Source organism: Aphidius gifuensis, linkage group LG1 (assembly GCF_014905175.1).
Source record: "Aphidius gifuensis isolate YNYX2018 linkage group LG1, ASM1490517v1, whole genome shotgun sequence".
In the NCBI taxonomy this organism is placed as follows: domain Eukaryota; kingdom Metazoa; phylum Arthropoda; class Insecta; order Hymenoptera; family Braconidae; genus Aphidius; species Aphidius gifuensis.
In genome coordinates this window covers 10,501,719-10,519,540 of record NC_057788.1, presented here as the reverse complement: position 1 = coordinate 10,519,540, position 17,822 = coordinate 10,501,719, and the positions used below count along the sequence as shown (strand labels likewise).

At 27.0% G+C, this 17,822-nt stretch overlaps 2 protein-coding genes and 1 non-coding gene across 5 annotated transcripts; all 3 read right to left on the bottom strand.

Moving 5' to 3' along the window:
* Nucleotides 1-1,382: 1,382 nt before the first annotated feature.
* On the bottom strand, nucleotides 1,383-10,460 carry LOC122847984 (all trans-polyprenyl-diphosphate synthase PDSS1-like). The gene is made up of 8 exons (XM_044145808.1): nucleotides 10,261-10,460; nucleotides 3,763-3,921; nucleotides 3,423-3,556; nucleotides 3,198-3,339; nucleotides 2,935-3,024; nucleotides 2,674-2,805; nucleotides 1,773-1,967; nucleotides 1,383-1,654 (listed from the first exon to the last, which is right to left on the bottom strand). The coding sequence occupies exons 1-8, from the start codon at nucleotides 10,414-10,416 to the stop codon at nucleotides 1,433-1,435; spliced, it is 1,230 nt and encodes a 409-aa protein (XP_044001743.1). The 5' UTR covers nucleotides 10,417-10,460; the 3' UTR covers nucleotides 1,383-1,432.
* On the bottom strand, nucleotides 5,270-5,388 carry LOC122847969. Its single transcript, XR_006373423.1, has one exon. It is a non-coding gene; the product is annotated as a 5S ribosomal RNA (ribosomal RNA).
* Nucleotides 10,461-12,858: 2,398 nt separating the features above from the next.
* Nucleotides 12,859-17,691, bottom strand: LOC122847948 (F-box only protein 28-like). Of its 3 annotated transcripts, none has more exons than XM_044145805.1 (6): nucleotides 17,164-17,691; nucleotides 15,629-15,892; nucleotides 14,976-15,224; nucleotides 14,718-14,913; nucleotides 14,270-14,646; nucleotides 12,859-14,052 (listed from the first exon to the last, which is right to left on the bottom strand). In XM_044145805.1, exons 2-6 carry the CDS (start codon nucleotides 15,860-15,862, stop codon nucleotides 13,582-13,584), a joined length of 1,527 nt encoding a protein of 508 aa, XP_044001740.1. In that variant the 5' UTR covers nucleotides 15,863-15,892; nucleotides 17,164-17,691; the 3' UTR covers nucleotides 12,859-13,581. The 3 variants fall into 3 exon arrangements, with proteins under 3 accessions (XP_044001740.1, XP_044001741.1, XP_044001742.1); XM_044145806.1 differs by having other exon boundaries at nucleotides 14,282-14,646; XM_044145807.1 differs by lacking the exon at nucleotides 17,164-17,691 and having other exon boundaries at nucleotides 15,568-15,759.
* Between the last annotated feature and the right edge of the window lie 131 nt (nucleotides 17,692-17,822).

The following is a 17,822-nucleotide window of genomic DNA, read 5'->3' as shown; positions in this document are numbered from 1 at the left end:
CAGCAGTAAAAATATTTTTTTACACGGTTGGAGAAATGGCGAACAAATCTCTCCACCCTTTCTCCAATTTTCTCCAACGTTTGTTCAATTTTTTTCCAACTTTTTTAATTTTCAATTTTTCCAAAAAAAAAATGACTAATACATATATGTTACATCAGGTGGGGTGAAGTTTAATTTTTTTTTTTTTTTACGTTAAGTAGTACGTATGAGGCTTAGAAAACTCGAAGCAATACGTATTGGGCTCAAAAAAATCAACATTCTATAAAATTCAGTGGTTATGATACAGATTTCATAAAAAAAATTATAAAATTGTCTAAATTAAAATATTTTTTAATACCATATAGTATGTGAGTATGGATATCCCATACCCAGTAAGAAATTTACGAGTTTTGAAAACATATTTTATAATATTTATCAGTTTGAGTATTTTTCTATTTTTCTATCCGATAAATATCAATGACGATTTAATACACAATTTATCAATGTTATATATTAAAAAGGTTAATTCCTCGAAAAACTTGTACTTTAAATAAAACCATAGAGTTTTTACGTAATTTCGTTCAAATCTGTATTTGTTTATCTATTTAATCTTTCAGCTCAATTTTCTTATACATATTTTACTTGTCGATTGATATTTATATTGACAATAAGGTCTGGAAGTCTTTTCTTTTTATGATGACGTTTACCCATTAAATACAATATTTAATTTATGTATAATAATATTTTTCAATTATAGAATTCAATTAGTTAACTTATTGCTTTATTAATTGATTCATTTTATATTTTATCATTATAAGACAATGAAATTACGATTATCATTACGGAGTTAAATGTATTTCTAATTTTAGCAGCATTGAAAAAGCATTTTTCGCTTCGTTTTATTTCAATACTTTTAAAAACTTAATGGAACTCGACTATTTGAATATCAATGATAAATTATCTCTAAAGCATTATACTGACGAATTTTGAGCTAAATATTTTTAATAACTCGTCTCATCTCAATCATTTAGATATTAGTAATAATATATGTATAATATAGCTATAGCTTGACACATCTTCCACCTGATATTTTTAATAGAAATAAAAAAACTTGAATTATTGTGTTTACAATCAAACAAACTGGTCAGGTTTGAGTCTAATGTTGAAAATAATGAATTTATTCTGACGGAAAACGATAAAATGTTCATAATGGAAAATGTGATGTCATTTGATGAGATGAAGAATTTTTATTTAAGGTCAAATTATAATAAATAATAATAAATTTATTTTTAAAAATATACCAAAATTAATAGTGTTTCATTATTTGTAGGATAAAAGTCCAAAAAATCATATAAGTGTTTAATATATTATTTATTAGTTTGTATAATTACATAAAACAACTATTCTATAATAAAAAATATATAATTTAATAAAAACATAATATATGTATCAGTTATTTTATCCGATTAAGAACTAAATCACCAACAACAATAAGTCCTTCTTGATATGGACTAGCAGCAAGTGATTGAGCTAGACTAATTGCTTCATTGCAGTGCTTTTTTGCAAGAAACTTTGTTTGATTTAATCCCTCTGAATCATGCACCAATTTAAAAGCTCTCTCGACATCACCTGGTTCTTGAAAACGACGAAGTATCATTGGATCCAGTTCAGGATACTAAAAAATATGCATGAAAAAAGAAAACATTTACAATTTTGTGTTTACAACTTCTACCTGATTTTTTTTAAATACGTAGATTACGTTGAAAAGTTGTTTAATTTATCTCAAGACTTACTTTTTCACAAGCAAAAAGAACAGGTGCTGTAGCCAAGCCAAGTTTTAAATCTGCTGCAGCTGGTTTTCCCATTGTTTCTGAAGAAGAAACAAAATCAAGAAGGTCATCGACTAATTGAAAAGCCAAACCGATATTTCGGCCATACTGGAATGCTACTTCTGCTACTCTGTCATCAGCACCACTAAGCATCGCAACCTGTTGTATCAAATATAATAACAATTATTTTACAATTCTTTATCTCTATATAAAATTATAATTTTTTTGTCATTATCAAAACCAGGAAGTTTGCTTTTTGAGAGCTTAATAACGATGGTAACCTAGGAAACATTTTAAGAATAAATTGAATAGATTGTATTTTGTTTTTCTTAACATAGCATTGTGTGACTGATCATTGTGTGTGTGATGAGTTTTAAAAGATATATTTTTTTATTAAAATATTAAATAATTTTGATTTGAATTTATGCTCTAGCATTACTTAAATTAATTCTAAAAAGTGCTAAAATAATTGCTTAAATTAATTCTGAAATTACTGAAATAATACTAAAATACAATTTTAGTATTAATTTAAGCAATTATTCTAGCACTTTTTAGAATTAATTCAATTACTAGCACTTTTTTGAATTAATTTAAGCAATTATTCTAGCACTTTTTAGAATTAATTTAAGTAATGCTCAGAGCATAAATTCCAAATCAAAATTATTTAATATTTTAATAAAAAAAAAATATATCTTTTTAAAAACTCATCACACACACAATGATCAGCCGTCACAATGCCATGTTAACTCAGAAAAACAAAATACAATCTATTCAATTATTTTAAAAATGTTTTCCCTAGAACTCGCTCTATCGAGCAACACAATTATTTCTTTCTCCATTTGGAAACAGTAACATTGATTCTTACAGCTTTTGCTGTATTGGCAATAAGACTCGCTGTTTTTCTGTATGTTTTCGTGAGATAATGAGCAAATCTTTCATTTTCAGTTTCTCTTGATCCAAGCTGCATGAACTCTCCTTGCACTAGATCGGTAATGACCTGGAACAAATCAAGCATAAATTATTAATTCGTTGATTGAAAAGTACAGCTTGCTGCTTAGTTACAAGTACTGCTACTTGAAAATAAGACCCCGCATAAGAAATATGGTTTTTTTACAAAGCATTTTACCTTACTCAGCGTTATCGTAACGTTGTCATTTTTTAATTGTGCAATCATCATTGACGCTACTGCGAGAATAAAATCTCCTGCCATTGTTACCTGTAAAATAGAATAAAAATAAATTTTTAAAATTTTATTAATTATTCCCTGCAGTGGTAGTTTGTTTCATCCATGGCCAACTGCAGGCCAGACATATGAGTTTCACAGACTACAACAGGTGAATGTGATAATCAAGTAAATACATTTTATTTTTTCAAAAGATATATCTTTACTTTTTTCTGACTCCAAAGAACATTTACAGAAGGTTTTCCACGACGAAAGTTGGATTGATCTATAACGTCATCATGGATCAATGAAGCACTATGAATCATCTCGGAAATCATAGCTACTTGTCGTTGAGAAGCTAAAAGTTGACTGATATAGAAAAAAAAACAAATTCTTAAAAACTTTTATAATGATAATAATTTTTAAGGATTCAAAATGAAAAAAAAGCTTACTCTTTGTGTTCGTGATAATTGCTTGCTCGTGCCATAAGGACAGCAATCATAGGACGCAGTGCCTTTCCTTGTCCATCAAAGTAATATGTTGCAATTGTCTGAAGCTCTTCAATATTGGTGCTTTTTATGAGCTTCTATAAAGAAAGATTATTAAAAAAAAATTATTGTTAATCTGAAGTGAATTAAAGTAAGACTGAGTAGAGACACAAAGTGTAACTATTTGTACTGAGGTAAAAAAGATTCTGAGACACATTGGATCTTTTTAAAATCGACTTGAGTCATTTGAGAAAATGTACATATACATAGTTATTATTTTCAAACAAAATAATGTTGTTCTTACTTGTCGAATATCACTATAAATATCTTTTAAATCAGCTTCAAGCAGCTTGTATGGATCGATGTTCTCTTTGAGTAATGAACCAGGCTGATTTGGCAGCATTGAACTCAATAATCGTGAATTTTTTATTGCACAGTTTCCATTTTGAATATCACCGATTTGCTGGAAATAAAAAAAATGTATCGTACATGTCATCATTATATCATAATGTATAAAATGTTATATATTTTTCAATAATAATCATAACTTTTTTAACAATTGCGGCTGTACGAGTCAGCGGTTTCTTAAGCAGCTCCTTGCTTATAATTCTTAACTGATTTTTTAGATGTTTATAACTTGTAAGACGGTTTATTCAAGGCCTAATAAATTAAATGAGTCGAAAAATAATACCGTACTATTTTCATCACAAGCAGTAAATAAATTTGAAAAATCGATTCTAAATATTCTAATCGTTCAGACAATATTCTAAAATACCGGTATAGTCAAACAAAAAAAAAAAAATTTATACCAGTATAGTAAATCTAGCTGTACTTCTAGTACTTTTTACCATACAGTATAGTGAATCTCTTCTGAATCCGTTTGGCAGACGGATAAAGATTTTTCAAAGACAAATTGAAAAAGAATTGAAAAAATTAGATGCAATTAGAGATGAATTGAACAAGTTGACAATGAATAACTTCTTGAACTTTTTTCAATAAATATCTGCTTGCACTGACTCCGACCCTAACTCCGACTCTACGTTTTTGAAATATGAATTCAAGTTTGATCTAAATATGTGTAAATGAACTCTTTAAATTAATAATAATACACTTAAATAAGTAAACACTCAAATTTCGGAATTCAACAATATCTACTTGCACCAGCTCTAACTTTGACCTTAAGCCCGACTCTGACCTTAAATACGACTTTACGTTTTTTTTGAAATATCAATTCTAAGATTGACCTAAATATGTTGAAATAAATCCTTTGAATTCAATAATAACACAACTAAATAAGTAAACACTCAAATTTTGAAATTCAACAATATCTACTTGCACCAGCTCTAACTCCGACTTTAAGTCCGACTCTACGTTTTTTTTGTCTGTTCTGCCACTGGGAAATTTTTTATCCTCTCTAATTTTTCTTCAATTCTTCTTTAATTTGTCTGTGAAAAATCTCTATCCATCTCACAAACGAAATTTAGTATAGAGATCTCAAAAAAGACTTAATTTTTCTATAACGAATATTATTCGTTATTTGTTATTTTTTATAATAAATAAATTTAAATTTTATTAAATATTTCTAGATGTCTTGTAAATTTAACTACACTTTTGTCGCTGTCTGAATTCACTATATATATATTATACGTATACGTATAATAATAAAAACTACAAATTTTCTCCCGTGTAGTGCTCTCATAATATTTTGTTTCAAAAATTATACTTTAATTTTTTTTAATAAATATATACAGTTGTGATGAAACCTTATTGGTGTTATAAATATTATTAATATTTAAAATTGCAAAAAAAAATGCCAACGGCACGTGGTGTTCCCAAGCGGTCACCCATCCAAGTACTAACCACGCTCAGCCCTGCTTAACTTCGGTGATCGGACGAGAACCGGTGCATTCAGGCCGATATGGTCGTTGGCGATAGCAATGTAACAAGACATGGCTAATAAACCTAATTCAACAAAACATCAAACTTCATTCAAAAATATTTTTTAATAATACTTTTCAAAATCATTTAATATCGAATTTTATTTTGTATTTAGATTGGTTTATCTTGGAATTTTGGTGACAATAATCCAAGAGACTTGATGTATATTCATAATTTTTAATTGTATACAACAATAAAAACAAAACATAAATCTACAATTGATGTCCCCGGAAGCCTCAATTTTACATGAGCTGTTTATTTTTTTATCGTAACTTTAATAATCAAAAGAAGTGAAATAAAAAAAAAATGGAAAAATTTTGAAGTATAAAGTTGAATAATTTGCTGGATAAAAAAAAAAAAAAAAAAAAATTAGACGCTTTTTTACAATAACGCATGATAATAATATTATAATAAAAACACTAATTTTTATCGGACAAGTCTTCAACATACAAAATTTTCGATAACGATTATTAAAATTACGATAAAAATCAAACAGCTTCAAAAGTGAACTCCGGGAACATCAATTAACACAATTTATGTTTTGTTTTATTTCATTTGTTTAACTAATAATAGTTTATGAAAATTATATTTGTACAAATCTTCTATTTTAATTTCTCCGTGAATACCATGATGAAATAATATAACTGTTAATTATATAAAAGAAATAACGAATCTTCTTGTATATGAATGAATTGAAAATTAAAGCACATATATATATATATATATTATATGTATGTATAGCTATGAAAAAATAAAAATAAAAAACAAATTCTGCTATACCATCAATGGTAAAATCACCAACACATGCCTCTGCATAAACACATGTATATGCATGGAGAGAAAAATTCAGGGGAAGGGATAGGCGCGTGGTATGGCGACGTATCCAAGAAGAAATGTGGACATTTCAACTTGAAGAATTTATTTTTAGTAAGATTTGTTACCTGGCTTTATTGGGTTGTATATCTTTTAAAATATTTGATAGAAAAAATCGAGAGTAGGATTATTGGAAAGAGAGGCATTGATATATATAATGAAACTATTTTTTGTTTTTTTTTCTAACATTAATTAAGGAGATAAAACAAAAATCAAAAATCGTGACGTCACAGACCACTGACTTAAAATACTTATACGGTAAGGTCCCGCGCTAGAGTAATTGAGGCGAGACTCTACCGAGTCTCTTGATATATATAATAAAGTTTTAGCTATAGTTTTAGAATTTGGAAATTGCAGGTTCAAACCTGGTTATGATATAAATTTCATAAAAAAAAATACGGCAGTCAAAAAATTATAAAATTGTGTAAATTAAAATATTTTTTTATACCATAGTATGTGAGTATGGATATCCCATACCCAGCTTGGAAAAATACCTAGTTAGAAATTTACGAGTATAAAAAAAGTATGAACTTTGTCACTGGGCCGCATACCTTTTTGAAAGGCTTTTTCTTACTGTAAAATTTTTAGTATGGATTTTTCTTACTGATTCCATACTCAATTTTTTATCTCGGGACGCTATATTTATTATTTTTGGGCTCACAAGTTCTTTATAAGTTACCATACCAGATAAATGATAATCTCAAACATCGCTGAAAAAGTGCACTAATTAATTGATCAGCTATGTATTTGACATTATTATTAATATATTAATCAATTAATGCATTTTTTCAGCTATGTTTGACTACTGTCATTAGTATCTGATATTATCAATTTTTTTATAATTAATAGACTCTTACAGTCGATGTCAAACATGACATTCACAATTGATGTGCACCCCGAGTAGAAATTCAGGTCAGGTTCGGATCAAGCCCTGATCAGGCTTGCCTGATTTCAAATCCAATCTGGATCCAGATACTGGATCCGAACCTGATCAGGATCGAACTCGAAGAAATTGATATTCTGGATCAAATCTTGATCAAGAAAAATATTTGAAAAATAAATTCAATAATTTTTCTTGATCAAGATGATCCAATGATCAACTATCTATTATGATAAAATACAGATAGCCTGATGCTATCCTGATCTAAGCAATTTGTAAAACCAAAGACGCAAATTTGATACTTGTTTCTTCATCCATTTTGGATCCAGCTAGCCTTACTCTATCCTTAATAGAGTAGCCTGTAAGCCTGATCCATTCTGGATCAAGACTGGATCAAGAAAAAATTATTTGAAAAAAAAATAAATTCAATAATTTTTTCTTGATCAAGATTTGATCCAGAATGGATCAAGCTACTCTATTAAGGATAAAATACAGATAGCCTGATGCTATCCTGATCAGGCAATTTGTAAAATTCAAAGACGCAAAATTTGATGACTTTTCTATATCCATTTTGGATCCAGCTAGCCTTACTCTATCCTTAATAGAGTAGCCTGATCCATTCTGGATCAAATCTTGATCAAGAAAAAATTATTTGAAAAAAAAATAAATTCAATAATTTTTTCTTGATCAAGATTTGATCAAGAATGGATCAGGCTACTCTATTAAGGATAAAATACAGATAGCCTGATGCTATCCTGATCAGGCCATTCCTACTCTATCTTTAATAGGGGTAGTCTGATCCAGTCCGGATCAGGACTTGATCAAGATGAAATTATTTAAAAATTGAATACATTTAATACTTTTATCTTGATCAAGTCCTGATGCGGACTGGATCAGGCTATCCCTATTAAGGAAAAGATGTAGGTGCCTGATCCAGGCTTGATCAGGATGTGATAGAGTTACTTGAATAGGGATAGCCTTACGATATCCTGATCAGGCCTGGATCAGTGTTCAGGCTATCCTGAACAAGTTTCTACTCGGGACAAGGTTCAAAAAACTAAAAAAGTAATTTACTTAAATTAATTTACTTACTTTACTAACGCATAGAAAATTCGAATTTATATGAACCAAATGATGATCAAGAATGCAATTTAAAAAGCATTCCCTACTTTCGATTTGAAATATTTGAAAATGTTAGTATACTCAATAAAATAATGCGAAAAAATGATTATCTAGTTCTCGAGTGGGTCTTCGATATAAATGTCAAGTATCCTAAGGTAGGGTTTCTTTTAAAAAAAAATAATTATTTTTAAAACACGTTTCCTCTAGGCTGAAAATATTTCTCCGCTTTTTCTCCAGCTTTCTATGGAATTTCTCCGTTTTTGGCCCATTGCTAAAGAAATCTCTTCAGCATGAAACCATTATCGGAGAAATTATTTCACTATCAATCTAGTGGGTCAAAAACGGAGAAATCCTAAATAAGTACAATTTATATTTTTTGTTTGAATTCAATTGTTAATTCATTATCAATGATAAATTTTATCATATAATTTTAATTAACAAAGTATAAAGATTTAAAAAATATCAAAAAAAAAAACATACAATATCAAAACTGTGGCAATGTATTCACTTGTATCCTACTTCCTAAAATCCTAATGCAATTTTTTCTTTATTCTCAATGTTTTTATTATCACTTCATAAATATTGATCTGTATATTCTTCCAGACTTCCACTATTGGTTAGTTATAGACAAGTTTTTTTTCAAAGTTAAATTTATAATGTTATTCTTCGAATTGATATATATTATCTGTGTAATCACATTTTAAATCACTGTCTTGGCTCATTATTCACTTTTTAATTCAAAAATGTGCTTGAAAAGTAATTTAAAAAGTGATTACACAGATAATCACAAATAAAATCACAAAAATATTTACATTTACTAATAAAATAAAAATTTAACCAAAAAAAATGTGATCAAAAAAAATGATCGAGCCCGTAACTTCAGACCACTTCAGACGCCATAATGATAATAATTTGCGACGATTGATCCTGATTGGTCAACTTAAAACGTTAATAACTCAGGTACAAAGCGTCATAGAACAAAAATTCAATAACGTTTTCTTCCTAAAATTTTATGATCTATATCTCGTGGTATATACCACGTGCGGCACTTACGGTACAGGCTGTATAGAGCAATGAAATTTAAATATGCATATCCTAAGCGTCCTAATTAGCTTAAGCTATAAGTACAATGTTTGATCTGTTTTTAATTATATATAAAAAAAGTATACTTTAAACTGTGGCTTTCATTGTAATAATAATTTTATCGAAAATAAATTAGGCATTTAAATGACAAGTATATGGCCTATGTGATGCATTTTGTATTATCATTATCGATAACGTTCATTCACTTTTACTTTCATGATAGGTCGGAAGTCAGCTCGTCACTAAATAGCTTCTCGTAATTTGTATATATGTATTCAATCAGTGCAATTAGTAACTTACAATATTTCACACGATTAAAATACAAAACCGGATAACATTACGTGCTTGTTGATAATTGTCACAACGACATTTCCAACAAGTTTCTAGGTCAAGTTTTTCGGTTTTTTAAAATGACATTCAAACTGTGATTGCAACGTGTTTTAAAAACGTATTTTAATATTTATCAGTTTGAGTATTTTTCTATTTTTCTATCCGATAAATATCAATGACGATTTAATACACAGTTAATGTTATATCAAAAATGTTAATTCTGACATGTTAACTGACATATATTTTTTTTTAATGAAAATTTAATTGTGTCAAATAACTATACATATATATGTATAAAATTTTAGATTCATTTAAAAATTTTTTTTTTTTGCAATTCAATTTATTATTTCCTAAAATTCATGACAACAGAAGAATAAATTATGAAAATTTCTCTGATTGAATTTCGAAAATTATATTTTAAAATCTCAAGATTGTAGAAATTTTATTTTGGAAAGTTTGTTGACAGTCCAAGAGTCGTTTACGATTTTAATCAAGCTCAGATTTAATAATTCGAATTCCAGAGAAAAAAAATTTGATTATTAGAAAATAAAAAATAAATTTTATGTGTAAACTTACATTGTGTCTGGGGACGAGAGTAGAAATTGGGCGGCAAAAACCATGATTAATTCCAACACTTTTAACACTAACAGATTGAACTTTAACAATATTTTTTAATTCTAAACACAATTTTTCGACTTGAATACAAAGTTTTCTTGACCCTAAGTATGCCATAATGATAAACAGAGTATGTCAAAGACAGCCAAAGAGCACTCACACTTGTGGCTTCTTAAAGAGAAAACCAAAGTTAACTCTTAAACTCAATCATGAGTTTATCGAAATTCTTTCACTCCCCCCACTATTACTATTTTCAATCAGCTTATACCACAATAGTACAGGTGTTTACGTTATCTGTGCCACTTCAGACGATGAGAAATAAAAGGAGTGTACGGTTATGAAAGCGTATACTTTCAAACGGTACTCCTTAATATATCCCGCTCAAATCCACTATATTTACTCTCGCATTTCATGTTCTGACTAACAATATTATTATCTTCAGTATACTTACAGTATTTACTTCAAATTTTTTATAAACAGCAATGAAGTTTTACACGGTCAAATGATATAATTATCAAGACTAATCCATTAATTTCACTAATTATAAAGTTATTTTTAGACTATGAACATTATCTTGTAATTTTTCAACGTTTTGTTATTAATTTAGAAGATCAATTTTCAAAATTTATCCAAAAAATAAACCTGAATTATAACCAACAAGAAGCAAAAAGTTGACTTCAATTGACTTAGTTAATTGTTGCAAAAGAAATCACATGAAAATTTTTATTTGGAAACGTTGGAATGAATTTCGAATTTCGAAATAACACAATCCACGTTTGCAGATAGACATTTTCGACTGACTTTTATTTTCAATGGCTTGGTTAACATTGAACCTTATTAAATATTTGTGGAATAAATTTTGATAATTGACCTTGAAAAATAATTTTAAAAAAACAACAAGTAATTATTGATATTGTCGAGAAGCTTTTTACATTAATTTTTTTTTACATACAATTTCATTTTGAATTTTTGATTGCTGATTTATCGTTGTTTTTCAAGGTCAATTATCAAAATTTATCCTACAAGCAAGTTTGCATTCTCACTGACCTAATAATAAAAAAAAAAATCAGCTTAAAATGTCTTATTATCAGTTTAGTATTTATGTGCCACGAGTCTGTAAGATACTATTCCTTTCTACTCATCTTTAGAATAAATATAAATAAATAAAATCGTTAATAAAATAAACGTACTTCTTTTATTGATAAATATTTTCGTTCTCTACTTTTTATCCAACATTTAAATATTCTATATAAACAATCAATAATTAAAGATATAGAACATGAAATTTACTCTTTAAAATTTAATATATTTTATTATTTTTACCATCAATACATTTTAAATTTATCCTAGTTATAAAAAAGATATACATATTTAATGCTATATACATATTTAAAAGGTACGAATCGTGACCAAGAAGACCAGGCCTTCAGTCTCCTTGATCGTGTACAAATAAATTTTTATATTCATACATACTGCTTCCATGTTTTTTTCATAAATCAATATTGATCATATTTTTCAATGTTTATTTTGATAATATATATTTTTTCTGTGGAGTTTTGATATGACTTCATGAACTGATGTAAGCTGACAGTATCCAGAGAAATCAAGGAGAGTATACGATTAAATAATTCATAAACGATAAAGTAAACGAAAAATTGGAAAATCATTGAGTAATTAATTTTATTGTTTAAAAATTGACTGATTAAGACAAACATCTGTTGTTTAAAAATAAAAAACTACTTTAATAATTACTACTCATCTCGTCTCTTATCTATCAAAAAAATTAGAATAATTATTTTAGATACTCTATTATTTTCAACTATCAATTTCATCTGTAAGCAATATCAAAAAAAATAAATATTATATATTGTCACGACGAATTTAATTTTATATATATCTTGAAGATAAAAATCTTGCAGCATGAAGATCTGTGCTGCAGATATTTCATTTGATTGTATCTTTCAAATCATTGCTAAAAATCACAAAAGACTTTTATTCACAAAGATCTTTTCAGGTAGATCAGTGACACGATTGATTTTCGATATTTAAATAGCAATTTGTTTACTTGAAATGGTAAATACTACTGGAATAAACTCGACTGGATTCATATTTTCACAATATAACTATAAAAATTAACGAATATCAACATTTAAACGATGCATTGTATTTTTTTATTGTTTAATGTTCCTGTTATGACTCGGTGTGTATCTGTTGAATCTTTATTAATCAGTATGAACATAATAATGAATCTTATCACCATTTTAAATTTCATAATCACTTGAAAACATAATAACATAAATAACATCAAAATAATATAAGTCTACTTGTTTTGTTTTTTTTTTTTCAATTTAAATTTTATTTTTTTAATTGATAAAGCTGGTGAGTAAATATTTAATATATTTATTATTAAACTAAGCAAATTATTTTCATATATTTCGAATTATCTTTTACATTTATAGTTAACTTTAGTCTAAATAATATTTAAAATTCTGCTCAAGGATACATAAATTCTCTGCCTCTAAATTTTCCAATCAAGTATTTTTTTTTTTTTTTCAAATATAATCGGCCAACAATGTTCAAATGTTTATGATATTTAACAAGCACCCAATCAGAAATGTTTTCTTGATTGAAAATTTTGAAATTAGATAAATTTTCAATCATTTAATTTAAACAAAACCTTTGGTCGGATTAAAAATTGACAAATTATTTTTAGACTTAATTTTATTAGTAAAATAAAAATAAGTCATCAAATGATTTTTAGATACAACAAACGAATAATATTCAAAGAAAAAGCTTTTATCTTTACATTTTAATTTACAAAAATTATATTTGTAAAAAAATTAAGTTTTTCATGGAACATCTTTGGTAAGTTGTTCAAAGCATGTTGTACATTTTAGCCGGTTTTAAATTGTTTTTTAATTTGAATTATATAATAACTTATTTAAATATTTTTCTTTATGAGTTTCTATAAAAAATTTAAATTGTGATATCGAAAATATATCGATAGGACTGTTTTAACATTATAGTGCGTTTTATTATGCATTTTGAATGTTTAAAGATATAATTTTGAAAGGTATTTGTACTTATCTCTTATTGATTTTTGTCATTTTAGACTTAATTTATTTAGAATGTGCCATTTGTTGATGTTTTAATTTTTATATTTACTAATAATAAAAAATAATAATAATAATGCAATAATGAATTTCAAAAACTTGGCAAAACGTAAAATTTAAACATATTTTGTTTTTTACGTTTGTTATTCCATTTTTGTATTATTATATTTTAATTTTTTACACACTTGACATGACGAGATTTTGGATTACGTCTCAATTTTTTAGTAGAATTATTACTAAGTAAATTTTCGGAAAGTTTTCGTTTAGATGCGGAATTGAGACAGGAAGTTTTGGGCAGTACAATATCTGATTGTTGTGATGATGATGATGATGAAGATGACGATGACGATGATGATGAGGATGAGGATGATGATGATTGTGATGGAGCATTTTGTATTGGCAGAGACAAAGTTGAAGTTGAAGTTGACGTTGATTCAGTTGGACAATCAATTGAAGTATCATTTTCTCCAATTGGTATGAAATTTATTGGCTCAAATGCGTCTGATGAAGTTGCTTGATTTGTAAAAGCTGTCAGATCATCAGCTGGCAGTGGAACAGCTTGACCACAACCATTACACATTGATATTGCAGGTGATTTTGATCGCCAATATTGGAGTTCTGTTTTACACTTGTTTAATTCCTAAAAAACAAATTGATTTTAATTTTTTTCCATGTCACATAAGAAGCTTCTTCATTCTCAAAAACAAATTTCAATTAATATTCTTAATTTGAAGCTATATTATTTTTAATTTAAATGAAGGGTTTTCCAGAAAAAAAAATTAAGAAACAAACAAAATAAGCGTTTATTTTATTTTTTGTCAGGACAAAAAGAAAACCCTTCGGATCATTTATTGTACCTTGGTAAATACCTGTAGTAACGTGCTGAATTTACGTGATGTTTCTTCATTTTTTTTAACATTGTCATCTAAACGATTAACATATTCGACAATTTGTTTTTGTTGTTCAGCAATTTTAGTCTTACAACTTCTAAGATCACGACGTACAAGTAAAAGTTGACAATTATATCTTTTCATTCCTTGTTTTATTTTACGTATACGTTTACGTAAAATTATATTTGATTGCGATGATGATAATACATGAGAATCCATAAGACAAGAATCATCAACTAAATTTCTTGGAGTACATTCTCTTCTACTACCACTGGCTTTGTTATTGTCACTCGTCATTGGTGCTGAGTCAAGTGATGTAAATGGTTTGTTTGAATTATTCGAAGCTATAAAAATAATTTATTATAAAACTAATTCAAATTATTATAAAACAATTAAATAATTTAAAGATATTTACATGAAAATGTTCCAGCAAGATCCAAAAAATCTGGTCCAAAGTATGAAATTTCTGGTAAAGTTGGTTCAATTCTTTCTTTAAAATATTCCATTGCCATTGTTGTCAAATCAAATAGCTCATCTGTTACTTTGTATGGTTTTATTAACTTGGGTGTAACTTTTATGTAGTGCAATATACGGTACACTTCATCCAAAATCTAAAAACAAATTCAAGTATTATATTTATAGAAATAATTATATGATAAAATATTTTATTTACTTCTCCAGGAAAAAAGCAACAATGTTTTCGTTCAATATGTTTTCCAAAGCTCATTTGCAAAAGTGTTAAACGCATATGAAGTGTTTCAATGATATCACATTCACATGCTAAAGGATGATTACGTCTTGCTGATTCTCTTCTTGGCATTTGAGATTTAATTGATTGAAAACGACTCAACATTTGTGATTGCAAACGTTGAAAAGTGGAACTCAATCGAGAGGCACATACTGTGTTTATCTGATGACATACCTATATTGAAAAATAAAAAAATATAATTATAACAAATTATGTATATTAATAGTGGATGAAAAATTATCGTGTGTTTGTAAACCTGTTTCGCTGATAAGAATAACCGGATAATTCTTTTTTTTTTTTCAAACAAATTAATCAAGACTAGTTAGTAAAAGTATAAATTTTTTAAATAAAAAGAACACGTGTAACATCTAGGCATTTAAAAAAATTGTTATCAGCATATAAAATAATGGTAAATTAACGTTCGATGATCGTTAGTGGTTATAAAATTTAGCCCAGTCCTTGTTTTTTTTTCTATCATCAATTAATATTTTTTTTATCAATGCTTACAAGTGCTTACCAAACACATTATTTGATTGGAATAATATTGTAACTTATTATTGGTGTTTTTATTAACAAACCAGGCGTAAGTTGGCAACAGTATTGAAGTCCAGATGAGTTGTTATTTTTTCAAGCAGCTCAAGTGGTAAATCAAGAAGAGTGCATCGTTGAACTGGTATTGATTCCAATGATAATTGTGAAGTATTTCCATGATTAGTTTGATTTTTTCGACTTAATCCAGTCTCAACAGATTCACCTGTTCTTCCCGAGCTGCTCCCACTGCCTATATTACTAGTTTGTCGAGTCGACACCATTTTGTTTTTGTAATTTTCTTTGTCTCAATCCTAAAAAAAATAACAAATAAGTCAATTAATTGACTGAATTTTATGAATACATAAAAAAATGTTTTTGTAATTATTTTTCTGAGTAACTTAGGGGAGTACTAGGTTCAAATCCAACCTGTGACATATTTTTACAAACTATATATGAAATGACAGATAGGCTGATAAATTGTTGTTGTCTTCAGGTTAATTATAATTTTTTCAGACATGGATAATGTTAATTAACATTACTTGAACATCTTTTAAATATGTAAATAATTTTTTTTTAATTATCTGACGTTTAACTAATCAAGTCAATGAACTGCAGTGACACTTTGGTGGAAAACAAGTTGTGTTTATACCACATACTGAGAAATGTAACAGAATTTACTAATCGTTTCTATTTTTATCGAAAAGTTCTATCAAATAACATGAAAATTATGCCTTTATGTCAAAAATTTATTCATCAATATTATGAGTGATGTTGTTTAGCTGAACTTTCCAAATAGTTGTGATTGGCTGACACTGGTACCAGATGAAATTTTCGATTTAACAGATAGTACATATTTTCCAACTGAACAAAATAATTTACTTTTTTTTTTTTTTATTGCTATGATCAAACTATTTTGAGGCATTACAATTCAAGAATACGTGACTTTTCATATCACATATTCCAATGGTATCAAGGTCATAAAAAAATACTGAATCCCTGATGTTCTTTTGTATCAACAATCATCAAGTGATACAACACAACTAGGTCTAATTTGCATTTACATAATTATTTTTTCAGTTCAATTATAAAAACTAGATAGAAAAAATATTGTAGCATTCAGCAATTAAATTTCTTTGACTATTTTTTAAATTTAACAAATTCTTTTGTTAAATTAATTTTTAATCTGAGTATTGATAACTATGTTGACAATAATTAGTCTATTTTTAATTCCTCACTTTCAAAATATAAATTAATTTAAAATCAGGATTTATAGATTAAATTATTTGATGATTTCGGTCTTTGTTAAATTTATTTTTTTTTTTAAATAAATTAACCACTTTTGTTTCTCAATAGATATCAAATGTCAATAACATCTTGATAGCTGCATTTGACATGGACATGATTATTTATTTATCAAACAATGTGAGTAAAAAAAAAAGTTGGATTTCATTGTTATTATATTTTACTAAACAAGAGCAGAACAAAAGAAAAAATATGCTTATGCGTAAATTTTTTCGGATCATGTTAAAATGATTTTTAAAATAATATGAAAATTATTTAATAATTAATTCAATTTTCTTACCAGAAGGATTTAATGATAGCTCACTAAATGATGAGTACTTATCGAATTGTCTACAACAGTCTACAATGACGTATTGAAAGTTGAACTGGCACTGTAGTTTCTAGAAGTTCGACATGGAAACTTTTGACATTTAATTTTTTTTTTATTAGAATTTATTATTGCTTGTTAAAAATATTTATGTATTTCTTTACTTTAATAAATAATTAATTATTGTATATATTTTTTAATTTTTTACAATATTATATTGTATTTTTTTTTGTTTAATTGTAATTGCACACTTTATTGGCAGCCAGCCCAGTCACTACTATGAACGTTAGTCAACACTTTTTTTATTTTTTTTCTAGATATATTTTCTAGCACCGAAAATATATATAATAAATATAATGCCGGCTGCTACGTTGTCAGAATGCAACTTCGAATGAAAGTATTAAACATAATTTCAATAACTGTATTAAAAAAACATCATCTACGGTACACAAAGTATCATGAAAGATGAAAATAACTGCAGGGTATATATGTAACAAAGTATATCTAAACTTTTATGTATTTACTTTACATATATACATATTATATATACATACTTTGTACATATGTAGTATATATATATATACTATGTCATATATTACACTATCTTTTATGTTTTCATCCTAAATAAATCT

What these genes read in the sequence shown, in the direction of transcription:
- LOC122847984 (XM_044145808.1), bottom strand. Translation starts at nt 10,416, where the DNA reads ATGGCATACTTAGGGTCAAGAAAACTTTGTATTCAAGTCGAAAAATTG. An exon ending in TTCTTTGGAGTCAGAAAAAA is followed by an intron (nt 3,025 to 3,197) that starts GTAAAGATATAT and finishes TCTATTTTACAG; the next exon opens with GTAACAATGGCAGGAGATTT. An exon ending in TTACGATAACGCTGAGTAAG is followed by an intron (nt 2,806 to 2,934) that starts GTAAAATGCTTT and finishes GATTTGTTCCAG; the next exon opens with GTCATTACCGATCTAGTGCA.
- LOC122847948 (XM_044145805.1), bottom strand. Translation starts at nt 15,862, where the DNA reads ATGGTGTCGACTCGACAAACTAGTAATATAGGCAGTGGGAGCAGCTCG. An exon ending in TCTTGCTGGAACATTTTCAT is followed by an intron (nt 14,647 to 14,717) that starts GTAAATATCTTT and finishes TTATTTTTATAG; the next exon opens with CTTCGAATAATTCAAACAAA. An exon ending in TACTACAGGTATTTACCAAG is followed by an intron (nt 14,053 to 14,269) that starts GTACAATAAATG and finishes TTTGTTTTTTAG; the next exon opens with GAATTAAACAAGTGTAAAAC.